The sequence below is a fragment of the Larimichthys crocea genome, chromosome XV (genome assembly GCF_000972845.2).
Source record: "Larimichthys crocea isolate SSNF chromosome XV, L_crocea_2.0, whole genome shotgun sequence".
Classification (NCBI taxonomy): Eukaryota; Metazoa; Chordata; class Actinopteri; family Sciaenidae; genus Larimichthys; species Larimichthys crocea.
Window position 1 is genome coordinate 12406232 of NC_040025.1, and position 24713 is coordinate 12430944.

The 24713-nt window shown below is 44.7% G+C and overlaps 1 protein-coding gene across 5 annotated transcripts; it reads left to right on the forward strand.

The window, feature by feature from the left end:
* The first annotated feature begins 293 nt into the window (after positions 1-293).
* On the forward strand, positions 294-24377 carry agap2 (ArfGAP with GTPase domain, ankyrin repeat and PH domain 2). Of its 5 annotated transcripts, none has more exons than XM_010742615.3 (19): positions 294-710; positions 12103-12161; positions 13328-13415; positions 14198-14283; positions 14376-14511; positions 14897-15031; positions 15124-15242; positions 16244-16396; positions 16513-16587; positions 16889-16993; positions 17880-18060; positions 18157-18282; positions 18392-18526; positions 18759-18818; positions 19093-19244; positions 20796-20886; positions 21047-21269; positions 21365-21644; positions 22980-24377. In XM_010742615.3, exons 1-19 carry the CDS (start codon positions 548-550, stop codon positions 23187-23189), a joined length of 2577 nt encoding a protein of 858 aa, XP_010740917.1. In that variant the 5' UTR covers positions 294-547; the 3' UTR covers positions 23190-24377. The 5 variants fall into 5 exon arrangements, with proteins under 5 accessions (XP_010740917.1, XP_010740918.1, XP_019121972.2 ...); XM_019266416.2 differs by lacking the exon at positions 294-710 and adding an exon at positions 5249-7694; XM_010742616.3 differs by lacking the exon at positions 18759-18818.
* The last annotated feature ends 336 nt before the right edge of the window (positions 24378-24713 follow it).

The window sequence follows — 24713 nt, forward strand, 5'->3', positions numbered from 1 at the left end:
GACGGCATGGTGTGACACCCAGTGTGCGGTCAAAACATCATTTAACACCGTCACATTTCACCATGTGTACACGTCTGACAGTCTTCTAATCAAAAGCCAGGATGACACAAACACATGAATTGTAATGTAAATATTACATATTCTTATATTTACATGTTATTTCCTTGCTACTGACATGTAAAACATGCCATGTGAAGTAACCAGCAGCCGCATACGGCTTTTTCAACGGTGTGTGGCCACCACAGCAGTCGGAACTGCTGCATAGTGAAGTATATGGTTTAAAATAAGGAAGTGAGTTCAGTTCAAACCTGCAGAGGAAACTGAGACACACGTTGTCGTGAGCTGACTTCTGTGGTCTAGTGAGAGAGAGCGAGAAAGCAAGAGAGAGAGAGAGAGAGAGAGACACCCAGCCAGCCTGCCGCCGCTTCTTTTTCTTGTCTGTGTCTTAAGTTGGAGAACATCTCGTGGAACAAACAGGCCGGGAGTTCAAATGGGCTGAAGCGAGCGCTTCACAGCTTCAGGTTATACGACAGATCCATGTGTCAGGATGAACAGCAACAGCAAATCAGTAAACTCCACTGCAATAAAAGCAGAAATCAAGAGGTATGAGTCTCTCCAGAGTGCAATCAACAGACTCTCCAAGCAGTTTGAAAGAGTCGCGGATCAGCAGCTGCGCTCGGGCCTTAAAGTTTACCTCCACAGTATTCAAGGTAAGCTCACGCTTCGAGATGCTCTTTGTGATCGACCTTTATTTGAAAGCAGCATTTGTGTTATTGAGGTTCTTGCGGCATCGTGAGGAGCACGGATGCTCACTTTAATGCACTTCTTCACACGATAAACAGGAAAAAACTTCACATGCAAATTGCTCGATTGGTGCTGGGGTAGTTTGGGGTGAAGGGCAACATGATCGTGTATGTGATTGATATCTTCCTCTGTGCTTCCTGTGACTGTCGGCATGTCTTCCTGTGCGTTCCTCCGCAGACGATTTTCATTCTAGTTTCAGTCCCGCGATCAAATAAATAAATAAATGTGTGTAAATGTGCTGGCATTTATTTATCAGTCAGCCTCTGGACACGGTCAACCAATGGCAACATCCCTCAGCAGCCATCGCCATGGCAGCAGGATGAAACCTGCTGTGCGGCCTACTTCCTGTCTGCCAAACTGCAACTGCCCTCAAAGCCACTTCCTTTCAGACAAACAGGGCCTTTTTACATGTGAAGCAGCCGATCAGTTTTTTTTTTTTTTTGTTCTTTTACATCATTTCCTCATATCTCTACTTCCCACCCTTTCTCGTTAAAGTGACACAATGTGTCACCGTCAGTCTCACTTTTTTTTAAATGTGTGTGTTAGGGCAGCGTAGGTGACGTCCGCAGGAGGAAGAAGGATTCACATCGTTTAAGTAGCAACGACAACGACGTTACATGTGAACATCCTGCCAGTCAAAGATCTGAAAATGGACTTAAAGTATCAAAATGAAACGTGCTCCTCCTTCTGGAGGCTCTAAAGTTTGAGCCAGTGCTGTTACTTTTTGTTCTAATCGACACGTCTACACTTGTTTTCAGAGCGGAACATTGTACACAGCTGCATTTATCTGACAGTTGGAGTTCACAATATACAAGGTGGATATGAAAATACTCTAAATTGTGGCGCCCTGGTGGCTCAACTGGTACCGTGGATGAAAAGCGACCCGGTTCCGACTCCAGCCCGTGGTCCCTGTCTGTCTTCAGCTGTCCACTCTCACGAATTGAAAAACCTGATTGTGCTCGAACACAAACCAAATTAAACTTCTTCGTGTCTCTATTTCACAGCGTAAATTTCAGTCAGACTCAGATTTAGAGGCTGGTACATGAAATAAAGACATAAACACAAACAGGTAGAGTATCAGAGTTTAGGTTTCAGGCTGACTGTGCCATTTTGAGGCTCAGTGTGGAGGCTCTTGGCAGTCATGCCTCTTGGATCGCCGATTGCTGAATGACGCCTGGTTGCTTAAACAAGTCATCTGTAACAGCACCTACCTGTCAATCAAAGCGTCCACGCTCTTAATCCTGCATAACTTTAAGCCTTAATATAATGTGAACAGGTGAGTTGTATATAAATTCACCCTCAGTACAGTTGTCATGAACGGGGAAATTAGCTACAGAGACCAAAACTGTTTTTTGTACCAGGCTGTAAACATGTTTATTTCTGCTGTCTAACATGGGGACTTATGGAGACTGACTCACTTCTGGAGCCAGCCTCAAGTGGACGTTAGAGGAACTGCAGTTTGGAGTGTGAGTGCACACAGCTCAGATTGGGGTGTTATAACCTCACGAAACAACCATTTTATCTTTTCTTTTAATCCATTTATTCATTAGTGTGAGTGTTTGCCTGTAAATTGAAGGTCAGTCAGCTCCCGGATGGATTTTGGCGAGCTTTGAGGTGTTTTTAAGGATTTGGCAGATCTTGAAATGCTCTGAAAGGAATCCCCGATGTGTAGTTTTTCTTTTTTTTCTTTTTTTTGTATAATTACGCTGCTGGAACGTCTCGTTGTAGTGAGCATCAAACGTAGCGTATCCTCTGCGGGGCCTGGTAAATGTAAGAGTTCAGTTGGATTGGTGGACTGATGCTGCGTGCCAAGGAAAGGATGGAGGAGGGGGGGAAAAAAAGAAGGGTGAGGTGGCAAGACATTTAAATGTGAATCTGATGCGAGGTGTTCAGCTGCAGAGAGAGATGAGGGAGGAGAGAGGAGAGAGGACAGCTCGCAGTGAAGGAGAAATGAAAAATCACCCAGCATGACCACTGCCCTTGGCCAGCGTCCAGCTGACAGCGCCCGCCCGTGGGTGTCAACGTGTGTGTGTGTGTGTGTGTGTGTGTGTGTTTGCTTTGTCTGCATGCATACATGTGAGTCTGTTCAGAGCCAAAGAGGAGAGGAGGTTTTCTGAAAAGTGTCTGCCTGAAGACAACCTGATTTCCTGCGTTTTACGTGGGTGTCTATTTCCAAATAATTAGATTCACCGTGCAGCACTTCCAACCTGACGTGCACTTTAGCTCACACACTCGTGTCACGTCCTCACACTTCACACTTCACACTTCACACACACACAACGTCATTCCTTGAATGTTTGGATTTTTTAATATTTTTTTTAAAAAAGCACCTAAGCACTTCCTGTGAGGTTTCTTCTTCTTCTTCCTCTTCTTGTGCGTTGGTCGCCGCTCTCAGGTCGTGTGTTTTCCCCTTGAGCCAAAGGCGGCTGTCAGGGGGTCTTTTGTATTCAGAGGGAGTAGTTATTGCCCTCTCACTGACTGTGTGGATGGGAGGCGGGGGGAGAGCGGGCTGAGCAGGTGGACAGTCAGATCGTGTGTTATGAGATGATGGTGGGAGGCTCAGAGCAGTGCACTGTGGGGAAAGACATCCGGCTCTGTTTTTTTAATCAGAGAGTAATTAACGTGAAATTACACCCGGTAATAATTCAAGTGATGGATGCGTTATCGTGTTTGCTGCAGTGCTTTTTGTTGTTGCACAGAGCTTAATTGCAGCAGCTCCTCTTGTTACTTTAAGCTTTATTATTTTAACGATTAGTGATTAGCTGATGAAGAGAAATCAAATCAGTGAAGCAAAACATTTGATGCTTTCTGCTTCTTTAATGTGAGAATTTGATGAAATAATTTGAAAATCTTTGAGCTGGTTAAACTCTCAATGACATCACTTCAAGGAAACTGTGATGTGACGTCTTTAAATCGAGAAACTAATCAGCAGATGAACTGATAATGAAAATGTCACTTTGTCTGTTGCACGGAGCATACTTGCAGCAATTCCTGTTGTTACTTTTACCTTTATTATAATGATTAGTTCATTAAGTGATTAGTTGATGAGGAGAAAACAAATTAATGAATTGTTTATGTTCATTTTTAAGGATAAATTTTAAAATATTTGATGGTTTCAGCTTCTTTAATATGAAGATTTGCTGATTTTATACGTCGTATATTAATAATCTATAATATAATCTGAATATCTTTGGACTTTTAACTGCAGGTTGAACTTTCAGTGACATTGTTTCGCTTTGATGTGTTTAAATCTAGAAAATAATCAGCAAATTCACCCATAATGAAAGTGTTTTATTAGTAATTCTGTAATTCCTGGCACAAATCATGAAGAAAACATAGTAATTCTGTAATTCCTGGCACAAATCATGAAGAAAACATTTCCTCACGTACCTAAAAATGTCTATTTACACACACGGAGCATAACTGCAGCAGTTCCTCTTGTTACTTTTAGCTTCATTATAACGATTAGTCCATTAAGTGATGAGTTTATGAAGAGAAATCAAATCTTCAAGGCTTCTTTGATGTGAGAATTTGCTGCTTTTTATTCGCCTTGCATTAAAATAATCCGAATTTGTTTGAACTTTCAGTGACATAGTGAGTAAATAATCTTAGAGTGAGCAGATTAAATTATTAACTTATTATTTCCTGGCACAAATCATGTAGAAAACATTTCCTCATGTACTTAAAAATGTTTTATTCACACGGAAATGTGTGTAATAAGCATATGTGCTTCATTTTTTTTTATTTTTTTGCATCTTGTGGTCTAATTATTGATGTCCAATATGCTCTCATCCTCTCAGGCTATTGCTCGGTTCACGCTGTGAGCCCAGAGCTTACCCACTTCTCCTAATGAACACATGCCGTAGTAGGCAATAGACTACAGATCAATACACTCACAGGAAATCTCTTTGACTCACATGTACGCCACACACACACACACACAGGAACACCATTTTGATAATACAGAGATCCTGGGAGCGATTATCATACAGAATGTACCACATGAGGTGGAGGAGGAGGTGGAGGAGGAGGAGGAAGGACATGGAGGAGATGATTGTGCCACCAGAGCCAGGAAGATTGTAACACCTTAGCAACAAACAAGCCAAGCCTCCTACTGAGGAGGAGCCACACAGAGCCACACACACACAGCTGAAGACAGATGGATGATCCTGATGAAACTATGCTGGCAGCTGTATAAATGAGACCCTGCACGAGTGTCCTGCATCCTTCACAAACATCCATCCAACCCTTCCCTCCTTCCTTCCTTCCTTGCCTCCTTCTTCTCCTGCGGTCTCCCCCTCATTTAGCGGGTCCAGCTTGCGTGTGCACTGCTGCTTTTACCACCAGCCGTTATGCCTCCACCCCTCCCTTCCCTTCCCTTCCCTCCTCCTCCTCCTCTTCTCCGGCACGCAGGGAGAAAGATGGAGGGGAGGGGAGGTGGATGGGGATGGGAGGGATGAGCAATAAAGAGCAGGGACCCTGCACACAGTCTGAGAGGAGCAGTCAGGAGAAGGAGAGAGAGAGAGAGAGGGAGGGAATAAAGGAGCGAAATAAGAGAAGCAAGGATCCTTCTGCATTGTATGGATTGCCGATTGGAACAAGGAGGGGCATGTGGAGGGAGGGACGCTGGAGATTCCTATCAGTGTGTTTGCGAGAGGATGTGTGAGGGTGTGTGTGCGTGTGATTGGACTCGCTGAACCTGTGCGACGGTGAGCTGTTTGAGCAGTGACTCGCCTCAGCGCCTTCTCCTTCTCCTTCCTCTTCTCCTTCTTCTTCTTCTGTGTGTTGTCACGCTCAACGCCGCCTGATGCGCTCAGAGGACACGGAGACAGCGAGAGGCGAGAGGGGGGCGTGATGGCCGGACGCGCCCTGACTCGGTCATGCATCTCCAGATATCCTCCACCTTCACACGGGCTCCTTTTGGCTGAGCCACTCGTCGGTGTCCTTCCCGTGCGTCTCCGTGAGGCTGCGCTCTCTGAATGAATGGATGCTGCTGTCACAACACACATGTGTGTGTGTGTGTGGCTTGCAACGAGAGCCCATGATCTGGACCTAACAGCTCTGAGCGTGCTGTGTGCCATGCTGCTTTAGGGGTGACACTGATGAATTTTTAAAGACTTCACCTTTTCAGGTTACAGCTGCTGCTGCTGCTGCTGCTGCCGGTGATCACATCCTTGATGACGTATGATGCGGGGCAGTTGTTATTCTGAATTGAATCCAGATTTGAAGAGGATGGACTGAGCAACATATAGCAACATATGAGATGTGGGGGTGCTGCTGCATGAAGAAATAAGGTCAAGTAAATAATTACCATCAGGAATGAGGCATCAGACACCAGAATGAAGATGTATTTGCCTCTGTAGCTGCATGCATATGCAGTGGATGGATTTTAATTGGGTGTTTTCTAGGAACAAAAGAGCTGATTGGATTGCACTGAAGGTTGTCAGGAAGAGTGGATTTCTTTTCTGTATCCTGTGACTGACGTTAAAGATCCGAAAACACAAAGAAGCGAGGATCTTTAGGGGATGGATGAAAGCAACGGCCCCTCTGCTGGCGTATCTTCCGAGGAGAAACTTAATCTCCCTCCGCGTAAGTTTTTTGTCACAGTTGTGGTGCCGCCGGATTCCTTCACGTCCCAACACGCTGGCAAACTGTCAGGCGTTCATGTCGCTCTGTCTGGTTTCATTCATCTACTGTGTGTCCACTGAAGCCTGACCACATGAGCGGAGGCGGCGCCCTGCAGCAACGCACCACCTACCTCATCTCCCTCACCCTGGTCAAGGTAGAGGCTGTGGAGGGAGAGAATGGAGGGGAGGCCAACAAGAGCAACGTCCAGGGGAAGGAGGTGGAAGCGGTGGAGGTGGAGGTGGAGGCCGGGTCAGGAGGAAGGGCAGGTGGTTGTGAAGAGGCCGGGGCGAGAGCGGAGGGTGAAGGTGAAGCTCCTGCACAGGCTGAGAATGGAGCCGGGGTGGATTTAGGACAACCACAAAGGGCTGAGGATGCTGCTATTTTGAAAGAGGGTGAGCTCAAAGATGGAGAGAGGAAACCCCTCAGCCCTGCGAAGGATAAACCGCCCTCCACTGTCGATGTCCTGACTGAAAAGCAGCCGTGCAACCTCTCAATCCCCTTACCTGCTGACAGAGTGACAACCCAGAAGACAAAGTCTGCTGACATCGACTCAACACGGGTTGAGAAGACACTCTCCACCCCAGAGGCGAAGCAATGTCCCATGTCACCGATGTCACCATCACTGACCACAACGCCACCGACAGAGGTGATCGAGCCCAGCCGCACCCCGACCAGGACCAGCCTCCCTATCCGCCCGGTGGGACAGCGTCCGGTGAGTCTGCTCAAGTCTCACAGCAGTGCCACCACCCGAGGCCGAGACTCCAGGGAGGGAAGAGAGCGAAGCCCTACCTCCGCACAGAGCCTGGACCGCAAGGACTGCCGTATGCCAACGCGCTCCCCAGGCCCCTGCAGGGCCTCCTGGGCCGAGGCGAGCAGGCCCGACGGATGGAGGGACCTGAGGGATGAAACTCAACCTCTAGAGATTGGAGGTAGCATGGCTGCAGTGATGAGAGACATCCCCAGGAAGGACAGACTAAAGACGGGTTCGGCCTCCCTTCCTGCGCCTGCCACGCAGGCCTCCAAGCCGGCACGCAAAGGTAAAAGCCGCACGCTGGATAACAGCGACCTGAACAGCCTCTCTGAAGACCTCGGGCTGGCCAGGGAAGCCCAGCAAGCACAGCAGGGCCAACGAGGCTCCGCTAAAGACAGAAAGATGCTCAAGTTCATCAGCGGCATTTTCACAAAGAGCAGCTCGGGGGCGGCGGGGTCATCCTCCACAGCGCCTCCTGTTTATATACAGAGAGACTCCAGCGAGGAGGAAGGTAGGAGGTCACAAACGTAACATCACTGTCATCTTCGCCATCACCACGTCTAGACAGCATCATCGCAGACAAACAGTTAACAGCTGGAGGGTTAACCTTTAAATGAGTGTGGGTGGGGTTGAACCCAACAGGCTTTAAAACGCCGTCACGCCAACTACAAATCGAAGTTCTTTGATCCAACGACCGCCAATAGAAACATCTCGGGCAGTCTTAAAGGTCCAGTGTGTCAGATTTAGCAGTATGTATTGGCAGGGATGAAATATAATATTAATTTTTCATTAGTGTGTAATCACCTGAAAATAAGAATCGTCTGTAGCCCAGAACAGACAAACCAGACTCTGATTTGGTTTGGACTTTTTGCTTTTTAATGTGAGGACGAGGCGTGGGAGTGTATTCATCCGTTTGCAATCTGCAGCTTCACCTCTAGGTGCCTCTAAATCTTCCACACATCGGACCTTTAACCTTTTTATCTGTGCACAGGCGTTAAATCAAGCGTGGGTGGGGTTGGGTGGGGTTGATCTGAACCCCTACACAGAATACATTTACAGGCTTTGAGGCGCCGTCACGTCAAACTACAAATCGATGACAGATGAAGTTCTTTGATCTGACGGCTGACAATAGAAACATCTCAGACAGTCTTAATCTAATTCCCCCCCTTCAGAGAGCGCGGGGCAGATTTCACACCGCTGGAGGGGTAATCTCTCACACACACACACACACACACACACACACTTAAGCAGTGTACCCCAGCATGGGTTTAAATCTCATAATGAAGCCAAAGAGGAGAGGAGCATGATGGCATGATCGCAGATGCATGCTCTGCTCCAGTTGGCTTCATTCCCGTGAAGAGGCGAAGGAAAGACACGAGCGTTATTTGTTCACCCACGTCAAAAAAAAAAAGGGAAGTGTGGATCCACCACGGCCAATCAGGAACATTTATAATCCCGTCTTTTGATATTCCACCCACTTCCATGTTCTGCCACCATACAGGCCTTTTTTTTTTTTTTTACGCTCGTCTTTGTCTCCGTCATGTCAAAATCTAAAGATTTAGTGTCGTTTGGTTGGTTGGAGTTTTTCCTCCACCTCCTCCTCGCCATGTGTGTGTGTGTGTGTGTGTGTGTGTGTGTGTGTGTGTGTGTCGACGGCTGCAGCCGTACAACAGTGAGTCTCTTTCACAAACATGTTTGCTCAAAGAAAAGAGCGAGTGTCAGCCAGCACACACACACACACACACACACACACACACACACACACACACACACACACACACACACGCTCTTGTGTGTAAGTGTGTTTTTTATGCATTCATTCACTCATTGTGTATTCACACTGTTAAACACACACACACACACACACACACACACACACGTACATACACATGTATGCACACACATACTCAGGGCAGGAGGAAGTGTTGCCATGGCAACCGGCAGGACTGCTGCTTCTGCTGCTGCTGTTGCTGATGAAACGAGAGGGGTGGAGGAAGAGGAGGAGGTTTTGTGTGTGTGTGTGTGTGTGTGTGTGTGTGTGTGTGTGTGACCGTGCGTTGACACAGGCTGAGAGGATTCTGACAAAATCCGACATAAGTTAGAAAATTGGCAGTTTTGGATGTGAGCTCCAGGCAATGTCTATTTATATATATATATATATATACGATATATATGTGTGTGTGTGTGTGTGTGTGTGTGTATGGGGGTTGGTTGGTTTGGAGCAGGCAGTGTGGATAATTGGCTGTAGAAATGTGTGTGTCGAAGCAGCAGAAGGATCGCGCTGTCTGATCACTTTTGGCAACAGGAGCAGGCCATAAAGAAAGCTTTGAGTGTGTGTGTGTGTGTGTGTGTGTCTCTGTTTGTGTGGTAGGAGTTGTCCCTCCGCCTGCAGCAGCAGCGGTGGTGGTGGTGGTGGTGGCTCATATGTAAGCCCCCTTTTCTTCTCCTGCTGAAGCATCATCATCATCAGCCGGCTGCATCTGTGCGGCGTTGGCCTCCGTAGATTTAGAGGCAGGCCGGAGGTTTAATCATCATCAGTCTTCGGAGGACGTATCACACGTTCACACCCAGGAAAGTGAGCATTATATCAGTCAGCCTCGCCTGCCAAAAACCTCCTGGTCTCTTTCTCTATTCGTCCTTGTGGTTTATTCTGACTCTGAATCAGTTTTAGCTCCGTGATCTGAACGCTCGCTTCTCCTCTGGCACCACGAGCGGGTTAAAATGTTCATTTATCCAGTGAAAGGTCTCAACGTTCAAGGTTCCCAGAGGATGAATCTCCTCACTTTTCATCTGCTAATCCAGCCTGAGCACCATGTACGTCAGTGCAGCCTCAAAGAGCTGCTAGTTCTTATGTAGGTACACCGCCAGCCACAACACCTTGTTAGCCACATTCCTGATTCATGTCTTATACTTGGACCCCAGTTCCACAGCAGCCATGCAGCATATCCATGTTTTACGACAGCTCAAGGATTCTAATAAACAATAAATCCTGAATGTAATAATGTCAAGTTTCTGCTTTAAGAGGCGTCAGTGCAACTGCACGATGATTTTGGAGGACGTAGTTTGAGGTGCTGTTGGACCGCGTCTGCATCAGTCTGAAGTAAGCGACTGCAAATCAATCTGCAGCGTCCAGAATGTTTAAAACATTCTGACCTTCGTGAAGTTAGCGCTGAGGTGCGACCCTGACGAAGGCCACAATCTGCATCGTGTTGGTCGAACATAAGAAATTGTTCCACAAACTAAATGCTGCTGGAGTTTTGACGTCTTCAGATGTTGAGAAACCCGTCCTCTGCATCAGCTAGGTGTACCTAATGAACTGGTGTTTTTTCCCTTCTCTGAATCAGATTTAGTTTCTCCTCGGGCTCTCTTTCTTCTTTTTTTTTTTTCTGCTCTATTCTCGTCCCTCTGAAGCTGCAGCTGGGTGTTCGGGTTGTGAGCGTCACATCACATTTGGGGCATGCCACCTCTTTTGCCCAGCAGGGACGTTGGCACAGCTGTGTGCAACCCAACCCCTCGAGACTGCTGTACTGTACATGCATGTGCTTTCTCTTTAGGACACACACACACACACACACACACACACACACACACACACACACACACACAGATAAACACATTTTATCCAGAAAGCACATCAACATTTTAGAGCTGAGAGGATTAATCAGTCAATTAACTGAGCTGAAGTTTCCACAATGTGCTGAACTGCATTTTTCTTAAACTGAAAAATTCAGTTTGGACTGTTGGTCAGATAACACGACACATTCGTACACTGTAAAAAGAAGTCGTATATTTACGAGACATAACATTTCATTTTTACAGTAGTTTTCCGTTTTGTACACGAAACTCTGTAAATCACGGACATTATCCATAAATTAACAACCAAACTGTCATGTATGCCGTAACATTATAACAAATTACAGTTATTTCTCATATTTGTTATTTATACATATATAATATTTTAATAATATCAAATATGTGGCTCATTATATAAATGTGTATGCCCAACACAAAGATTTATTTGTAATTTTACGGTAAATCTTATTATTTTACATAAAGGTATACATTTACAGTCAAACTCCGTAACCTAATTTATGGATAAAAATCTGTAAAAAAACAGTTTCTCTGTAAAAACATTGACTGAAAATGTACATTTATAGTCTTTTATTTACATTTATTTGAATTATGATATTTACTCTAATTTTATGTTTGTTTGTTTTATATATATATATTTAGATACACGGGAGTGAAAATGTAATGGGAATTATTTAACTTTTTTTGAATATTTCATAGTCAAAAGGATAATGAATTGTTCTTGTTCATTTTAGTTCACTATGAAAAAATCAGTCAGAAGTGTCTGCCAAAAAACAAGCATAACATTAAAATAAGATGTCATAATAACCGTAATAAAAGCAGTTTGGTTGTTCATTTGCAATGTCTGTAATTTGAGTTTTGTATACAATTAAAAAAAACAGAAAACTACTGTAAAATCTCATTATTTTCCATGGATGTATATCTTTTATACTGTAAAATCTCATTATTTTCCATGGATGTATATCTTTTATAACAGTGTTCAAATCCACAGAGAGCTCTTTGAATTTCTGAGTGGCAGCTTTAGTGAAGCACGCAGTAACTCACCACACGGCTGTCCGTCATTTACGGCACAGGAGGAGTAAAGTGGATAACGAGTGGTGTGGCTCCACCTTGTTGGATCTCCCGTTGTGCCTTAAAGGTTACAGTCATTAAAACGACCTTCTAAGCCACACGTGTGCTTATGACGACCAGTCACGCAGCAGCTGTGTGATTTATTACTCTCCCACAGGCCGTTATGATGGCTGGCCTTTTTTTTTTTACTGTACATGATCCAAATGATGAATCTCGCCGTCCTCGCTGACTGTTTGTCTCTGTCTGTCTCTCTCTAGTAAATATTGCCAACAGCCAGGAGTGGACGCTGAGCAGATCCATCCCAGAGCTGAGACTGGTGAGGCCTCAACACTCACACCGCTGTCAGAAACAGAAGAACTGAATCCATTTACTCATAACCGTGTCACTAAATCTGTAAAGAGTGTCAGCAGTTCTACAATGCACACTTAGGGTGTGAAATAAGGACTATATGAAGAGGTGAAAAGTAACTAAGTACATTTATTTACATACAAAGCTTATAAAGTGAGCTGGGATTGGCTCCTGCCGCCTGTGACCCTGATAAGGATGCACGGTTATGGAAAATATGATTAATTGCTAAAGATTATTATGACCCAGCAGTGTTTGAAGTAGTTTGAAGTATTTTTTGACACCGAAGGAATTTGTCTTGGTGTTTTTTGGTGCACAACAAATATTATGTAGAAAATAAAAGAATATAAGGAAGATAAAAAAGTGTTAAAAGTGCTAAAAAATCTAAATATATGTACAGTACAATGTGTTTTTAAGATGAAAAGAGCTGCACAGTTGGTGCAGGAATATATATGTATATATAAGTGTTTGCCAGGTAGTGTGCAAAGGTTCACAGTGTGAGGATTTTAAATAAAAGGTGAAAGGTGTGTGTTAATGTAACATGGAGGGTGAGAGTCAGCTCTGCTTTTGTTGGCTACTAATAATGTATCATATACACACAGGCCACTTTATTAGGTACACCTGTGCAGGCTGAAGTAATCCAGACTGTACTTTAGGGTAATAATACTAATAATACTTATATTATGTATCCTGAATATAATCATCCACCTTTACCAAGACCTCAATAATAAAGATGACAACAGTTATGGCAGAGCTGCTGTGTCATTAGATTGTACAGGTGTACCTTTAAAAAGTGGCCGAGTTAAAAAGTTATACATACTTTTACTTTTCAACATTTCAGCACATCTTGCTGACTCACTTTAATAATGTCATATTGCAACTTTTGCTGAAGTGAAGCCTCTGAATACTTCCTCTGTCACTGACTGCGTGTGCGTACACGGATGAATAAAACTGATTCGCTGACAGACGAATTAAACCCGGCTAACGGGAACAAAAACAGGCTGGATGGAGGAACCAAAAGTTTAGAGGTTATGTTTTGATCAGTCAGAGTTTACGCTTGATACGTTACACTGAGATCGATGTTGTGTTCGTGCTCACCCCCTTTGTGGTGTTGTGTTTCTTTCCTTCTCCTCTCAGGGAGTTCTGGGAAGTCTAAAAAGTGGCAAGTCAGCGCTGGTGAACAAATACATCACGGGCAGTTATGTTGCAGTTGAGAAGCCCGATGGTAAGAAGCAAAAAACATTTTGACTTTTAACTCGTTAAAAACTGTTTTTGTCAAAATTTTTTAAAGCAACATTGTGTAAAATTTGTATTTTTGTGATTTGTTGAGTGTAATCCCACTGTAGTAAACATGGACAAATGTACTCGAGTATTTGTTCTGATTATATTACTCAACAACAGCAGACGTAGCTCGCTCACTCTCCTTTTTGCTTCTTAACTTCCTCTGTCAGCGTCCTCTTCGCTCTCTTCACCTCTACCATTATGTTTATAGAGCCTGGTTATATTGCCTGCTTGACCAGCTCCTGTTCTGGCACGACACCAGCTCAGCTCCCCATCAGTATTCCCTGTAAACCTCCTCTTCTTCTTCCCGGTGGTCTAAAATGCCCGTGGTACAAACACTAACACTCCCCCAGTTCTCTGAGCTCACAGCCCAGCTAACAAACTGAGCTAACAGCAGCTACAGTTTACTTCACTGTCCATCATAAACTCTGTAAATCACAGAGAGTTGAGGCGGAGCAGCCGGAGGACATCAGAGGGAAAACCAGAAAACATTTCCTCCATAAAATATGATCCAGTTTCACCAGAATCAGTGAAATAGTTGCTGCTGTGTGACTTAGTGCCGTAAAGAGTTACGTACTTCTCCCGACCCGGAGCCCAATGTTACATAGTGTTACAAAATGTTGCTTTAATTATTTATTTGAACTGCAGAGACGTCTGAACATATTTTCTGGTGTGTGATGTGGCCTCATCCTCCGTCTCTCACATGTCCGTCACTGTCCTTTTCAGGTGGCAGGTATAAAAAGGAAGTGCTGGTGGACGGACAGAGTCATTTATTACTGATCCGAGAGGAAGCTGGACCACCGGATGCACAGGTGTGTGTGTGTGTGTGAGAAAGTGACTATGCAAACCTGAAATACCTGCAGACTTCATCATCCATCATCCTCCATCCTTCTTCCCCCTGCAGTTCAGCAGCTGGGTTGACGCAGTGATCCTCGTCTTCAGCCTGGAGAACGAGGCCAGCTTCCAGGAGCTCTACCAGCTCTACAGCCAGCTGAGCGCACACCGCACAGACATCCCGGTCATTGTGGTCGGCACCCAAGGTGAGCGCATGAATCACGGCCAAAGTCAAAGATGGGACACTGTAAGACATTTTAAAAACACGAGTTTCCCTCTTACAAATGTGAATCAGCTGAACTAGAGTTGAGTAACAAGTTGTGACGTTTCATCAGTTGTGAAAATGTTAAACCGTGGAAGTTGAACTCTTTCACAAGAACTAGAAAATGCATTTCCTGTTGAAGACGTAGTGTGAACGCTGACTGCCTGTTGAACACTGGTCGAGCTTTTCTTTGTCACATATAACAGCAAACTGAATATTCTGATTTAATTACATTTTTTCAGACTAAAATAAGCATGTAATAAAGGTCTAACCTCTTTGCAGAGCTGTTTTCATGATTTCTTTTCATTGATCTTCTTTTATTCTGTCAGATAAAATCAGCAGCACCAACCCCCGTGTGATCGAGGATCAGAGAGCCAGGCAGCTGTGCATTGATGTGCGTCACTCGCTGTTTTATGAGACCTGTGCCACCTACGGGTTCAACGTGGACCGGGTGTTTGCAGAGGGTGAGTTCACTGACTGTAAGGATGACTCAACATGACGATTATCGCTGATGGTTGAGTGGTTTTTAATATCTGCTGTGTTCTGTTTCTTCCAGCTGCCCAGAAGATTGTAACTCAGAAGAAACAGGCGGCGCTGCAGGCCTGCAAGTCTCTTCCCAACTCTCCCAGTCACTCCGGAGGCTCCACACCTGGATCAGCGTCGCTGCCCGGCCAGGTACCGCATCCAGATGTTGAAGCACATTATAACATTAGTTACTTTGCAGAATTAGATCAATTATCACATATCATAATTATCATAAAGTAATTTAACTTTAGCAGCTGCAACATTTAAGTCACGTACACGTTAAGATATCAATGACTATCCAATAATATAACAAGTACTTTAAATTCAGGAGTATTTTTGCTACAGTACTGCTACTTTTACTTTCATAAAAGATCTGGATACTTTGATTCTATGTACTTTAAAATAACTCAGAACAACAAACAAACAGAAGAATAGTTTTACGTCATTGGGCGACTGTTGCTTATCTCAGCAAACAGTGTATTAATGTCGAGGGCCGTCAGTTTAACAGATGCTTTGCTGAATATGAAAACACTCAGGTGTGAAACTTGTTAGGTAGCTCTTCTTGCTCCTGATGAGGTAAACACAATCTTTCTGCAGTCTAGACAGACGTTACATAAGTCGTGATAAAAATAAGACACGGATTAAACTGTTCTGCTGTCACCGTGTCGTGTTTTCTTCAAAAATTAAAAAAAAGTATTTTGGAGTTTTTGGTGCTCCTGTTGTCAAAATAGTGTCTGAATGAAAAAGGTACTCGAGGGAAACGAGTGCATGTTTTAAAAGAAACATGACTAAGGTGGAGATTTTTCAGTTTCAAAGTGAGAGCGTGGAGCTTTCATCCTGAAGAGGAGCTACATGCATTATGAAGTTAAAACCATCCATCAGGACTGAAATGTAATTTTCAACGCCATCTCCGCTGCATCCATCTCAGCTCCACGAGTATCACGTTCCCACGCCGTGTTCTCGATGATCGACGAGTGAAAAATTCATGCTGTCGATCATCGCCCACTTTTCTGTGAATCTGTTTCACCGGTTTGTTTTCATCTCTCAGCCCATTCTCACTCTCTCCATCTTACATTCCCATCTCCTCCCCCCCTTTGACCTCCTGACCCTGGCTGTCCTCCCCCTGCCTCCACCTCGCTCCTCCTCCTCAGGCCAGTAATGGCCAGAGTAGCGGCTACGCCTACTCCCTCCCCTCCACCCCCGTGGTGGGTCACAGAGATCTGCGGGTCGCGCAGGTGGACGGGGGAGGCAGCGTCAACTCACGTGCGTTGAAGAACATCCCCAGACGACCTTCCCTCTTCAAGGTCAGCCGCCCGAGTGTCTTTAGTGTCCCGTCATCTCTCGCTCATCATTTCACTTCATCCGAGCTCCATCTCCGACTCTCTGCGCTCGAATCTTAAACTCTGCTGTTGGATTTCAGAATCGGGACACCGACAAGAAGGCCGTCGACGGGAAAGGAGACCTGAGCGGGGCCCGGGGCGTTCCAATCAAACAGGTTTGGTTAACGTTACAAACAATGCATTTTCAATGTTCAGTGTATTTCAGTTTACTTGCAGCACAATCATTTTGACCAATTCCCTCTTGAGCAGCTATTTATTTCATCTTACATAAGCAGCACAAACATTTGTTTCACCCCCTTCTCGAGGGGTGAGCTATTAATACCGAGCTTTTCAGCTATTGTTGCTCTCTCCACACTTTGAAGAGATTTTCTCAGTTGTGTTCGGCGTCTCTAAATTTAGGCATCCTCTTCGTTTTGTTCTGCGAGTGCGGCTGACCTTGGTTTGTTTTTTCCACAGAGCATCCTGTGGAAGAGGAGCGGGAGCTCTCTGAATAAGGAGTGGAAGAAGAAATACGTCACCCTGTCCAACAATGGCACGCTGTCTTACCACTCCAGCTCCAGTGTAAGTTAACACCACACCGACGCACGGATCAATACGGCAGTAAAACACACAGGGTGGATTCAGCGAGAGCCCGAGAGACTTCTGCATCTTTTCTTGAGATTTGACGACGGTTTCGGCTCCGGTGCTTTTCAATGCAGGCGACATTCGTCTTAAACAGTCAGTAATTGCTTTGAAACCTTTGCTTGCTATTGATTGACTGATTCAACATTTGTACAGTCATCGAGTTTTCTGCACCGCTGAACAGAAACCTTTGTCCATCGTAAAGGTCGACTGTGTCGGACTTATGAAGCTCTATTTAAAGAGAAGAAACAGTAGTGGACAAAAAACCTAGAAACAAGAAAAACTATGTTTTGTTAGCTGAGCTTTCAAAGCGTCCACGCTCTTAATCCTGCATAACTTTAAGCCTTAATATAATGTGAACAGGTGAGTTGTATATAAATTCACCCTCAGTACAGTTGTCATGAACGGGGAAATTAGCTACAGAGACCAAAACTGTTTTTTGTACCAGGCTGTAAACATGTTTATTTCTGCTGTGAAGTTGGACATTTGGACATGGGGACTTATGGAGACTGACTCACTTCTGGAGCCAGCCTCAAGTGGACGTTTGATGAACTGCAGTTTTTGGCACCGGCTTTTTGAGCGTTTTTGCGGCCACTGTTGGTTTTCTTTCATGCAAAGCAGGAAAGGTTGAGGCGAGGGGATTGCACTACACCGCTAGATGTCACTAAATCCTACACACTGCTCTTTTAATAAAACATAAAAAGAACAGATTTGAAGTAGACTTTAAAGTTAATTCATGTAATATTTGCACCAACATCTGTTACTGACCGTAACTCTGCACGTCAGGTGTCTCCACATTATTAAAATGTTATGCTGTCGGTTTCAGGACTACACGCAGAATATCCACGGAAAGGAAATCGACCTTCTCCGTGTGACGGTTAAAGTTCCCGGGAAACGTCCTCCGAGAGCCGTCGCCCCCGCGGGCCCCTCACTTGTCCCCCCTGGATCTGTACCTGGAGTTAACGGGCTGAGTAAGGAGCTGACCCCCGCTGATAACACCAGTACAGGTACTGCTTCATGTGTTGACACAGGGGTAAAGAAAGGAGTATTTCTATAGTGTGACACATCATGTAAATACGACATACGTCCTCTCTCACTGTTAGTTCCTCAGTTGTGTCCAGCCACCCTCTCTGTGGTCGATGACCGGTCTGGCGCTTTGTCACCTCAAGGCGGAGAGCGAGGCCTTCAGCGCTGCCCGTCCTCACTGTCCACAAAAGCACAAAGTGTTGGTACGTACGCAGGAAATGAAAACCTCTCTGTCACTGCCATCAATTTGGTTATAAGACCTCATACGGTCGCTGTCATACATACGCTGTGTGATTGATTATTTTTTTATAGATGCCCTCGAAGGGGCGGCCAGTCCTTTCTCTGGAAAAGACCCGAGCCAGTCGTCGCCCCTGAGCGACAGGAAGAAGAACAGGAGGAAGAAGAGCATGAATCAGAAAGGAGACGCAGCCGTCGGGCAGGCTGAAGGTGACTTAACAACGATTTAAGCTCCTCTGCATGAAATACAACTGCTGCTGCCAGTACTGTGATTAAAAAATAGCAATAAGATGCAACAAATAACTTGAAAAATGCTGCATTGATGAAACTTGCAGCCTCTTTGCCTGTGTCTTCTACTTTCTCTTCTGTGAGGAATTCTTCTTAACACTTTGCACTTTGTCTTTCTCCTCTTTCTTTCCTGTGCTTATCTCTCGCTCTGCAGCCAAACGCAAAATGTGGAAATTAAAGAGCTTTGGTAGCTTGAGAAACATTAATAAGACAGGTAACAAGCTGAGGGTGACGAAGCTGAACCGGCCTGTGCTTGTGATTTGCATACAATATCTTTCCTGTGTGTGTTTTCCTCTTCACCGTGCCTCACATCCTGAGTTTGAGTTGTTCATTTGACATCTTTTCATTGTAATAACCACGATTTCTTTCTGTTCTCACCTCCCATCAAACTGTTTTTTTTCCTTCACTGATTCACAGTGCCTGTTATGTTACTCCGTGGTAAATCAGTCGTCTTGTCTCGCTTGACTTTGTTCTGCTTCGTCTCGCAGAGGAGGAGAACGCAGACTTCATCATCGTGTCGTTCACCGGGCAGACGTGGCACTTTGAGGCTCAGAGTCTAGAAGATAGAGACTCGTGGGTGTCGGCTATAGAGAGCCAGATCCTGGCCAGCCTGCAGTCCTGTGAGAGCGGCAGAAACAAGGTACGCGCACTTTAAAAGCCCTAAAAACCTATTTTTTCCCCCAATCGGCTTACTATGAGCGATGAGATCCGACAAGAGCACGCGTCTTCTGCTAAAGTTAGAGCGGTGGACTTTGCTCCTCTCTGCATCACTCTGCACCAGTTTTAGTTAAACGTCTGATGACACTGTGTGGTCGTTGAATCTGATCAAACCAGACTGAGTCCTGAGTTTCTTTTAGAGGTGAAGCAAAGATATGACGTGTCGTAACAGATCAGAGGTAGCTGCAGGTGCAACACACGAGGAAACACGACCTAACAATCTTTGTGTGAGTGTGTGTGGAGATCTGTGTGTGCAGGTGAGTGACAGGTGTGTGTGTGATAGTCCTGATTGCAGTTGAGAAGATTCAAAACAGGTGGGAAAACACAACAAAGGCAGGAAGTGACATACACACAGAGGAGAACTACAAAATAAAACCCAAACTCCATGACAAAAACCATGGCAACAGTAGTATTTAAACCCCGGGATTAAGGATTCAAGGATTCAAGGATTCAAGGAGTTTTATTGTCATTGCAGCACATGTAAAACATGGGATGAAACGAAATTGGTTTCCCCTGGTCCCGGAGCAGCCCGATATAAAATATAAAACAAAGATAAGAAATAAAATATATATAATATAAAATATAAAAAGTAAAGGCAAATTTAAATTTAAAAACAAGTATATACAATAAGTAGAAGAACAACAGTATAACACCATGTTGAGGTAGTGACATTGTGCAAGTGTCCAGGTTGTGCAAACAACTGCATTGTGCAAGTGGTAGAGGTCCAGTGTGTAGGACTTGGTGGCATCTTGTGGTGAGATTGCAGATCGCAACCAAATGAATACCCTCGACTCACCTACGGTGGCTGCAAAAGTTGCAAAAAAACATGGTAGGCTTATAGTATCTAGAGCCGATGTTTGGTGGACTGGATGTGAACCTGCATCATCATCATCATCGCAGATATAAAAGAGTCACTCCAAGGGAACAAAAGCATAATCATTCTTATTTTTTCTGTGTTCATACACTAATACATCTGCAAATTTTAGAAGACGGGTCGAATTTTGGTGATTAATTTGAGCTGTTGTCCAATAACAAACTTTCTTCACAGTGTCGACCTTTGAGGGAACAGAGAGTCCAAAATAGAGGAAGTTATCGCAGCTTATTATCTGCGTTGCTTCATCCAGTTTCATTGAACCTCCTCTGTCTGTCAGAGTATAAGCTGCTGTGCGAAACAGGAATGCTTTGTAGACTGAGCCGGTGTTTACTACGTCACCCAGCTTTTATAACCAAATATATCATAAAGATGCACGGATGAATTTTACTTCAAACACTTCATGAATAATAACTGAGGATCTTTTTTCCTGAACTTCAACTCTGATTGTTGCTTATTATAAAAGATATCTGTAGAGGAACCATCCAATGTGCCATAATCTGTGCATTCACATTTCATTTCCATCCATTTGTTCTTGTAATATAAGTACTTGTTTGGAAAAATGAATTAAAATATGTTCGTTTGTTTGTTTGTGTTCTTCAGGCTCGGAGAAGCAGCCAGAGTGAAGCTGTAGCGCTGCAGGCGATCCGCAACGCCAAAGGCAACGGTCTGTGTGTGGACTGCGAAGCACCGAGTGAGTTCTTAAATGTCGCCGTCTTTCCTTCCAGATGCCGATTTCCTCTGGAGGACGGTGCTGCTTTCATGCAGCATCCACAGCCTGCGGTGGTGTCATAGTCAGCTCGTTACATGCACCCTGTAACCGCTCTCTCCTCTTTCTCGTCTTTGCCCTGCAGATCCCACCTGGGCCAGTCTCAACCTGGGCGCGCTCATCTGCATCGAGTGCTCAGGGATCCATCGAAACCTGGGGACTCACCTGTCTCGTGTTCGATCGCTGGACCTGGACGATTGGCCCGGGGAGCTCACTCAAGTCCTGGCTGCCATCGGAAACCACATGGCTAACAGCATCTGGGAGACCTACACGCAGGGTCGAACCAAACCCACACCTAATGCAACCCGGTGGGTACAACCCATCAACACGTTTCATACGTATTCTCACATTTAATCAGCTGGTGTCAGCTCATCGTCTTCATCTCCTGTGTCTGTTTTACAAGTGAGGAGAGGGAGTCGTGGATTCGTGCTAAGTACGAACAGCGGGCGTTCGTGGCGGCGCTCCAGCCGGCCCCGGGGCCTCAACTTCCAGGGGACAGCATGCCGGTTTGGCTGCTGTCCGCGGTGACCGAGAGAGATCTGCCCAGACTGCTGCTCCTGCTGGCCCACAGCACCAAGGACCAGATCAACGCTGAACTGTCCGGGTCGACTTCGCCGCCTCGCACGGCCCTGCACGCTGCCTGTCAGCTGGGAGATGTAGTCATGACCCAGCTGCTCGTCTGGGTGGGTTTCTCCTTCTTCTTTTCAACTCAGAGGCCAGTGTTGTACTCAGATCACACTTCTTCACATCCTTCCTGTCTGGTGAGACCTGTAGATCTCCAAATTTGGTGAACTTTTGGTTCCTTTACGTTGAGAAACTGATCCTGAGCGTCTTAATCTGAATACGCAACAGTAAATACATAGAATAACGACATGACTCTGCATGACGTGTTGTAGTTTCCTCTTTTTTCAATGACTCGTCTGTCTAATTTGCCTAATCTAAGCCTTCACATGTGGAGGAAACACAAAGAGGAAATAGGCTTTTAGTTCCTGTGGTGGTTCAGTTCCTCAAAAGTCTTAACAAAAGAGAGCTTCACACACCCACAGGCTCAGACAGCAACCAGGACGTGTACTAACACAAATTTAATGCTTGAATACGATCCGAGCTTCATACAAAGTCTTTAAAAATGAGATTTTGATGTGGGGACGCCTTTATTCTACAAGACACTAATTAATGATGCAGAGCTCACCTCAGTTCATATTTTACTTAACAAGCGTGGAGTTAATCGAATTTCCAAAACAAAATTAACATGCAGTGAAGCTGAGACTCTCGAGGATGCTCGTCTGTCTCACGTCATACTCAACATGTAGCTTTGATTTGAAGCAACATTATATATAGAATATAATGTATAGAAATAAATAATAATAATAATTTCTAAATATAGAAATATCACTGACTAGTCCAGCAGCAGTCAGCCCAGCTCGGTGTCTGTCTTTCAGCCTTTTATTTCACCAACCACTAAAAGTCAGTCCCACATTTACTCTCGTCCGGCGGCTTCTTGCTCGCTCACTCTCTCCTTTTCTCTTCTTAGCTTCCTCCGTCAGCGTCCTCTTCACTCTCTTCTCCTCTGCCATCATGTCCATAGAAGCTGCTGAGCCTGGTTACCTCCTCTTCTTCTTCCTGGTCGTCCATAACGCCTGTTGGTACAAACACTCAGTTCGTCAGCTTGGCTCAGAGCGACGGGTACCCGTCGCTCTGAGCTCACCGCCAAGCTGACGAACTGAGCTAACAGCAGCTACAGCTGTCAGCAGTTTACTTCACTGTCCATCATAAACTCTGTAAATCACAGAGAGTTGAGGCCGGAGCAGCCGGAGGACATCAGAGGGAAAACCAGAAAACATGTTCTCCATAAAATATGATCCAGTTTCACCAGAATCAGCGAAATAGTTGGTGCTGTGTGACTTAGTGCCGTAAAGCGTTACAGAGACACCGTTCACCTGATCACAGGTCAGTGTGGATCAACAGGATTTAACGTCTGTTAAATATCGACACCTAATATCGTCTCTTTCCTCCCGCAGTACGGAATCGACGTGAAAGCGAAGGATAACCAAGGCCAGACGGCGATGAAGCTCGCCAAAAAAACAGGGAGCAAAGGCTGCATCGATATTTTGCTCCAACACGGCTGTCCCAACGAGACGTCCCCGCCCACTGCCACACCCATCCTCTCCCGCCGCTCCAGCACTGCCAGCCTGGGCCGGACCAGCTCCATTAGGAAGCGGGTGTCGTAGCGCGAACTGTGAAGATGCTACCTACCGCACAGGAGCTGGAGACGACCCAAGGACGACCTTTGAAAATGTGGAGCTGACTTTGGAGAGGACTATATCGCAGTACTAAGGATTAAATAAAATAAAAAAAATAGTTTCTGAAGACTGAGCAACATATCAAACAACTTAAAAGCAATATCCATTCAATTTGTTGATGACAGATATATTGCTGAAATACTGTGTTGTTGTTGACCTCATTTTAAGATGACTCGAGTAGAACTTTGTAGCTGTCTTCTGTAATTTTAGAGCAGACCCTCGACCTGCTTCTGTTTCACTTCCTCCAGAAGAAGTGCAATAATCCAGCTATGATGCCGAAAAAGCAACAAGTCGTAGAGCGAACTGTGTCGATGATGAGAGAAAGAGAAAGAGAGAGAGAGAGAGAGAGAGAGAGAGAGGGTGCTGCTGCTTTTAATTCAAATTTGTCGTGACTGGACCAAAAACAGCGATTATTTCCTTTTTGGCTTTACGAATAAAAACCTACAGTATGTCATGTTGTTAGTTATGTGTGCCTGTCGCAGCAGTATAAAAGGTCAGTTTGGCCAGTATAAACTGTTTTTTCAGTGCCGAAATCAGCCGAGATAATTCTGCTTAGACTTTAGAAAAATGAATGGTTTGGAATATGAAAATATGTCAGTGTTACTCTCACAGGTCAAAGCTATGGCGTTTTAATATACTGTAAATGTAACTATACTACATACTTAATGTTAAACTGTAACGAAGACACAACTGAAAAATCAAAGACTCAATTTTGTAAATGATTTCTACTGGTAGTTTTGAAAATATGTCAAGTTTTCTGTTGGTTTTTCATCGTCTCCTATGATTTCTTATTCTCTCCTACATAAGTCATAAAAGCAGAAAGCGGTAGATGGATGCTTTTAAAAAAAAAAACACGTGGCTCTTTGTTTAAAAAAATAAAATAAAAAAAGTTTTATTTGGGATCGGCCAGACGACGATGACTGCGTAAAGACTATGACATTATTCATATTCATGTTACTGTTGTGTAGCGCGATCCCATGAGTTTACAGTGAAGTATGAAGAGTTGCAGGCGTTGTCGTCGCTCCTGACACTTTGTGGGTTGTGTGAATCTCTCATGAGCTAAAAAGAAATGGTTACCGGAATAAAATAAACTTTTTTTAATTAGCATTATTATCATCATTTGTTGTGTTTTCTTTTTGGTCTTTAGATAATGTTGTGGCTCGTTCACAGCTACAGTTACGTTGAGGTTTTAAAAAATATTTAGAATGTATTAAATGGTTTTAAATTTAACCTCAGGATTCCTGCATCAACCCTGTTATTATTTCACAGAGCACTGGTGTTATGGAATTTTCTATCCTTAGGTTACTTGAGGCCACGTGTGGGCCTTAGGTTACTTGAGGCCACGTGTGGGCCTTGTGGTCCTTGGCAGTATCTCAACACTGTGGTGTCCAGGGTCACAGAGACCTGTTGCTCCCTTCATAGACATAATAGATAGCTTGTCCTTGACGTTCC